The following is a 6000-nucleotide window of genomic DNA, read 5'->3' as shown; positions in this document are numbered from 1 at the left end:
TTATAAAAATAAAAAGATAGGTGAATAAATGGATAATTTTTTTTTTTTTTTTTTGCCAACTACAAATTCCCAAAGGCCAACTACAAATTCCCCAAACACCCAACACATCTTCCTTGTCTTGGCAATAGGCTGGCTGCCCACTTGCTCCAGTATCACAGTATTTCAAATCTTCAAAACCGCCCCCCCTACATCTATGTGACCCCCTACTTTGCTGCTTGGCCTGGAAATCCACATGGCTTGCTCTATTTCCATTACTTCATGAAGATCACAAGAAAGTGTGGGAATAAAGCCTACCAGACGCAGCGAGTACACAAGACACGCTGTGTTTCTTATTTATTAGATAGATGTAGGGGAAAATGCTTTTTAGAAACGTTAATCCTATAGGGAAACAGCTGAAGTGGAAAAATGTGACTTAAAAAAGATCCCATTGATGAGATTGCGTGTGATAATCCTTGACCTCATTAGACATCGAATGGGTCGGCCTGATGCACAGACCGCTCCCCCCACAAGGCAATGCAAACTCCTCTCGGGGCTACAGAGCCCGTGCTGAGGTGAGCATCCCTCCTGCCACAAAGTTGAACAAGCAGCTCCAGCCAGGGGTGGCTGACCCTGGGGCAGGGCGGCAGGGGGCACGGAGAGCTCCTCCGGGCTGCAAACTTCGGCAAATCTCAAGTTCCCGTCACAGGAGTCCCCGGAGATTGCCAAGAGGCTGAGGACCAGCCCCCTGCCTCATCTGCTGTAGGGGATCCTTGAAAGCACCTTGAGGATCCTGGCTCCAGCCCTGGTTCCTAAGCCCAGCCCAGCTTTCCAAAAGCCCACCCGACCCTGCAGTGGACAGGGCTCACGTTGATGATGGCGTCTGTCTGGATGTAGTCCATGTCCGAGTTCCGGAGCCCCAGCTCTTTGCCGCCTCGCTGGGTGGTGCTGACAATCCCAGTGGTGACAGTGTTCTGAAGGGAAAATGGGCTTCCAATGGCAACCACAAACTCTCCGGGCCGCAGCTCCGAGGAGCGGCCAAGCAGCAGCACGGGCAGCTTTCCCTGGAAACACAAGGTTGGCGTTGCTGCATTTGGTTAAGTGAACAGAACGGATAAACGCACAGATGTCGTGGAGCGCCAGGTAAGGGACACCACTCATACCCACCAGGCCTTGCAGGAAACCGAGGTCAGGCCTAGCATCCCTTCCCGGCTGAGGACTATCTTCCCTCCCACCCAAGATAACCAGTGCCTCCTTGTAAGCGCTGCAGGTCAAGTGCACACTGCCGCTGCCACACGCCAAGGAAGACGTGGGACGGATACTGGAGGCCAGCTCAGGGTCTCAGCACATCTTGAAGCTATCAGCACAGACTTGCTCTGAAACCCAGAGGCCAGGAGACAGAGGGGGACAGGTTTAGGACTGGGGGCAAGCCTGACTGCAGCACTCTTAGAGAGCCACAGGGAAGGATCCAGAGCCCACACCCCCCCACTCATCATAGGCTCGTCCCTCCTGGGTTCTGAAGAATCAGGGGCTCTGTGGGCTTGCAGCTGCCCTGACTCCGTCCGGTGCATCTCTGTGCTAAGCACATATAATCCTGGGGAGGGGCAGGGGGGGTGCTGGGGGCAACAGGGCATCCAGGGCCCCGAGACGCCAAGACCCAAGAGGTGGGCTCTCTCCTTGCCTGGAAAGGTCTTGCATCAACCACCTCTGCTCCCGTCCCTGGTGGGCTGATTAACCCGACAAAGCCTGGTTGATCCCCGATGCCCTGTGAAGGCCAGGCAGAGTCAGAAGCCCCAAACTACTCTTCAGACCAAAACTGGACAAAATAAAGCCAGCTCTCGTCACTAGGGCTGAGAGCTGGGCTTCCGTCTGAGAAGGCTCTAAGCTCTCCTCCCTCCCTTCCTCCCTGGAGCCAGGCAAACCTCCGAGTTCCTTTCTCCTTTGTTTCCTGAGACAAAATGAGCAGCTGCTCTGAACAGTGTGGACCAGCCCAGAAAGCAAAGAGCTGGCCCAGGCCTCGTGCTAATTGCGAGGTAAGAGTCCTCATGTTCGTCCACCTCGAAAAAGAAGGAAAGAGGAGAGGAGGCTGGGAGGGTGCAGGGGGTGGAAACCAGGGGTTACTTAGCACTTCCTTCGCCGGGATGAAGCAGACGTCAGCTGATGAGATGGGGAGATCACTGGGCCCATTTAACAGATGAAGACACTGAGACTCCAAGCAACTGGGTGACTTGAGACCGGCCAGGGATTTAAAAGTGCAACCCCGAACCCAGACTCTCATCCACCACAAAGTACTGAGTCACAAAGAACCCCCTCTGACCCCAAATAAGGAAGATGCTGGTCAGGAACAAGCTGGGTTAGAAAACTCAAGGAGGAAGAAGGGATATGGAAGGAGGGATCCAAGACCTAAAACTTTAAGGGGCTGCATGAGAAGGGATGCCCCTCAGATCACAGGTACTGAGAAGCCTAGAAGAGTGCCCCAGTGAAGAGCACGGACCTGGGACCAGGCGGCCTGATTAGATCCTGGCTCAAGCTTACAGCCACTCTGGTCCTCAGTGTCCTCATCTGGAAAATGGGGATAACGCGGCACACGTATCTCATTGGTGTGTTGTCAGAATTAAGCGACTTGAGACCTGCAAAGCTCTTTGAAGAGCACCTGGCTCAGTTAAGCACCACATAACTGGGACACGTAAGCATCAGAGGTGTTGGTTATTGTTCATAGTATCAGGGTCTGTACAGTCTCAATGCGGGAAACCCCACCAATGAAACTCCCAAAGCAGCGCATGTCACCCAGCCCTCCACTAGGAGGAGGCTGGTGGCACAGGCCTGCCCCGACAGTGACGCTTTGCCCTTGCGGTCGCCTGAGGCTGGCGTGTGTGGTGCTGACCTGGAGGGGGCAGCCTGCAGTCCCCGCTCCCCGAGCTCATCCAGAAGCACGCTGATGAGCTCAGCGTGGCCTGTTCACCCTGGGCCTGCGCCAGCCGCCCCTGCCAGGAGTGACTTCAGCCAGTAGCCACAGCGGGTGGGTGGGCAGGAGTCAGGGCCAGTGATGAGCACTGACCACTGTGGGGAGGCCCGCCAGGGACACTAGCGCTCCTTCAGGGCCCAGGGACTGCTTTCAGGGCTGGGCTTGGGGGGTGGGCAAGGGGACACAGTGGCGAAGGCTCCTGGGCTGGGTTTGCCAGGCTGCCCAAGATTGCAGTTGCTTTTCACCAGCTTCAAGGCAAGAGTTCAGGTTCAAACACAGAAAGGCGGGCCCAGCCCACATCAGCTCAGCCACAAGCCGAGAACCACATCAGAAAGTTACTGGGCAGGACTCACTGCGGAGGGTCTTCATTAGCATTTGCTCACCGCCCGCCCCCATTCCTCCACCTCCAGCCCCTAGGAAGGGGGCCAGACCCAGGCCCCTGCGTCTCAGGGGGTTGAGAAGGCAGAGGGGCCCAAAGACAGCGCTCCCTGGAACTCCCCTCCTCCAAGTCTGAGCTCAGGCCCAGGGGATGGGAAAAGGAGGTACATGCTCTTGGGGAGCAGAAGCTGTGAGGACGGAGGGGAGAGACCCCCCAGGAGGGAAGGAGAACACCCAGGGCCTGCCGCTCGGCTGGCTGCACTCACTGGGGAGGAACAGGCCTGTGGCCAGCAGTGGGGCCCAGAGAAGCCTGTGGATGAGCTTGGGTCCAGCGCAGCGAAGTCACCACACTGCAGTGACCACGCAGGCTTGGACAAGTGGACACCAGTGATAGGAGCCCAGAGTCTCCCCAAGGACCAATCCTCACTTCAACACAAGGGGAAGAAATTCGGATCACAAGTGGTCATTTAGCCAAACCTGCACCGACGGCAACACCAAGTATCACCTTGTTTAAGTTTTTACTCACTCAAACATCTCCTAGATTCTAAAGGACACTCATAAGACAGAAATAAGCAAGTGGACACGTATCAAGGGGGATCCTTAGACTGTGAAGCTTGGACTGATGTGAAAGGAATGACACAGGTGACATTTTACCTCCCAGGTGACCAAGCACTTTCATGACCCCCTTGGCAGTTAGGGCGTGTTTCCTCCCATCTTACAGATGTGGAAACTGAGGCTCAGAGAGGGAGTGACTCCTCACAGCTCACGAGCAGCCTGGCTAAACGAGAGAACAGGTCTCCCACCTCCCAGACCTTCACTCCTTGTAGGTGTTAACATGAATTCTAATTGTAGGCAGGAATCTTTGCAGAGAGTGACGTGGGGCAGAGCCGTGGGCCAGGCCAGACTGACAGCCTTCGTGAGGTCAAAATGCCTTTTGGGGGCCATTTGGCTCCCGTTTCCCGCAGGTACCAGCGGACCGCACAGGCATCAGGCTCTCCAGCCTGCTCCAGACCCAAGTGAGTCTCATCCTCAGCCTCCCTCCTCACCTCGGGCCTGTCTGCTCGGCGCAACTATACCTCTGCTGGCCAAATTCCTACTCGGCAATTGAGCGTTTTATTCCACAGCTGTCTAGACACACGCTCCACGGGGGGACTCGGGGGGAGACGAAAAGCAGATATGTCTGGAAGCGCCAAGGCACACCTCGGCCTTGACCTGTGGATGGGAAACCCTGGGGCCACCCGTTCCTGGTTTAACCCCGCGCTGCTGTCCACAGGCTGGTTCCCAGACCGCCCACATCAAAGCCGGCTCCGGGCTCCCTGCAGCAGACACTCTGTCTGAGCCTCCCTGTGAAGTGGCCCAGCCACAGGCCATCTTGGAGATGCCCGACCCTCTTCTAACAGCCCACATCTCAGCATCTCGCAGGAGCCTCGCAACACGCCTACGAAGTAAAGGCGCAGACATCCATCCTCCACTTGGCAGCCGGGAGGAGCAGAGTGGGAAGGAGGAAGACTAGGGCGTGAGGCTCCCGCTCCTTGCCTCCAGATTCTCCAACCACTGGCGGGGAGGGAGGGTGAAATGCAAGTCAGGTACACAGCAAAGCCGGGATGGGGAGCTTTAATGTGGCAAAAGCTCAACCCCGAGGCTACAGATCAGAGCGGGGCAGAAGCCCTCGGGCCCCACCAGGAGAGCGTGTAGCTCACGTTGTCCCAATCCCTCCAGGACGAGGGGCATCCCAAAGTGAGTCCATCACACTGCCCGTTCTCAAGGTCGTGCTCTTGTTCACGAGAGGGAGGAACCTGGGAGGCCAGTGGGAAAGAGGGGACGTCCGCGTTGAAAGGCACAGCGTCCTCGGTTTGCAAGTGACTCACTTGTGCTACATGCCGGCCTCACAGCAGAGTCAACAAGAGGGGCTGGAAGGGAACACGGATCCCGAGAACAACCGGGTCGTCGGCCATGCCAGCCAGGCCGATGGAGACAGCCCAGACGAGGGTGTCAAGAGTCCTGCGTGTGGACTCTACGTCCGAGTTAAATCACTAACTACAAGCCGTAGGCGGGATACTAATGGCGTGATAGATTTACTGCTAAAACCTGGAAGAGGTTGGTGAGTAGCGTGATTAAAGAAGGCTCTTACCGTTCGTTTAGATGCCAACAAACAAACAGACAACAACCAGCAGGCCTGGCATCACCGCTCCCACAAAACGCTGCCAACATGAAAGAGAACTTTCTCGACAAGCAGTCACTGAGGACGGGCCTGGCACAGGGAACGTGAAAGATCAACAAAACCCACCCATGCCCTCCAGGCTTACTGTCTGATGGTGGGGGGAAACACACAAGCCAGCAGAACACACAGCAGTAAAAAGAGATAAAATCCATCTCCCTTCCCAAGGGCAGCTCAGCCTAGAATCTTCCATAAAGGCTAAATATAGATCAACACTAAAAATGATTTGGGTGCATCAATTAGGGTTTTTTTTTTTTTTCAGCTGCAAGTAACAAAAAACCCAATGCAAAATGGAGTAGACATCTACCTGCTCACGGGCGCGATGGCAGAGGGCTGCTCACTTCAAAGGCTCAAGGGCAACGTCAGTCAAGGAGAAGCTCCTGCCTTCCTTCCATCTGATCAACGGCAGCCTGGGCCCATGGTCACAGGAGGGCCACCATCATCCCAGGCATGACATAAAGAT

General features: G+C 55.6%; 1 protein-coding gene across 1 annotated transcript in view; it reads right to left on the bottom strand.

The window, feature by feature from the left end:
* The window catches only part of HTRA1 (HtrA serine peptidase 1), a gene marked incomplete at its 5' end in the record, with an annotated part of 53293 nt that overhangs the window by 6021 nt on the left and 41272 nt on the right, over positions 1–6000 (bottom strand). Inside the window, one exon of the mRNA XM_024755929.1 lies at positions 846–1040. Within this exon, the coding sequence (XP_024611697.1) occupies positions 846–1040 (195 nt within the window). The remainder of the gene's footprint in view (positions 1–845; positions 1041–6000) is intronic.

This window comes from Neophocaena asiaeorientalis, unplaced genomic scaffold (genome assembly GCF_003031525.2).
Source record: "Neophocaena asiaeorientalis asiaeorientalis breed wild unplaced genomic scaffold, Neophocaena_asiaeorientalis_V1.1 scaffold85, whole genome shotgun sequence".
Classification (NCBI taxonomy): Eukaryota; Metazoa; Chordata; class Mammalia; order Artiodactyla; family Phocoenidae; genus Neophocaena; species Neophocaena asiaeorientalis.
This window is presented reverse-complemented; position numbering and strand designations above follow the sequence as displayed.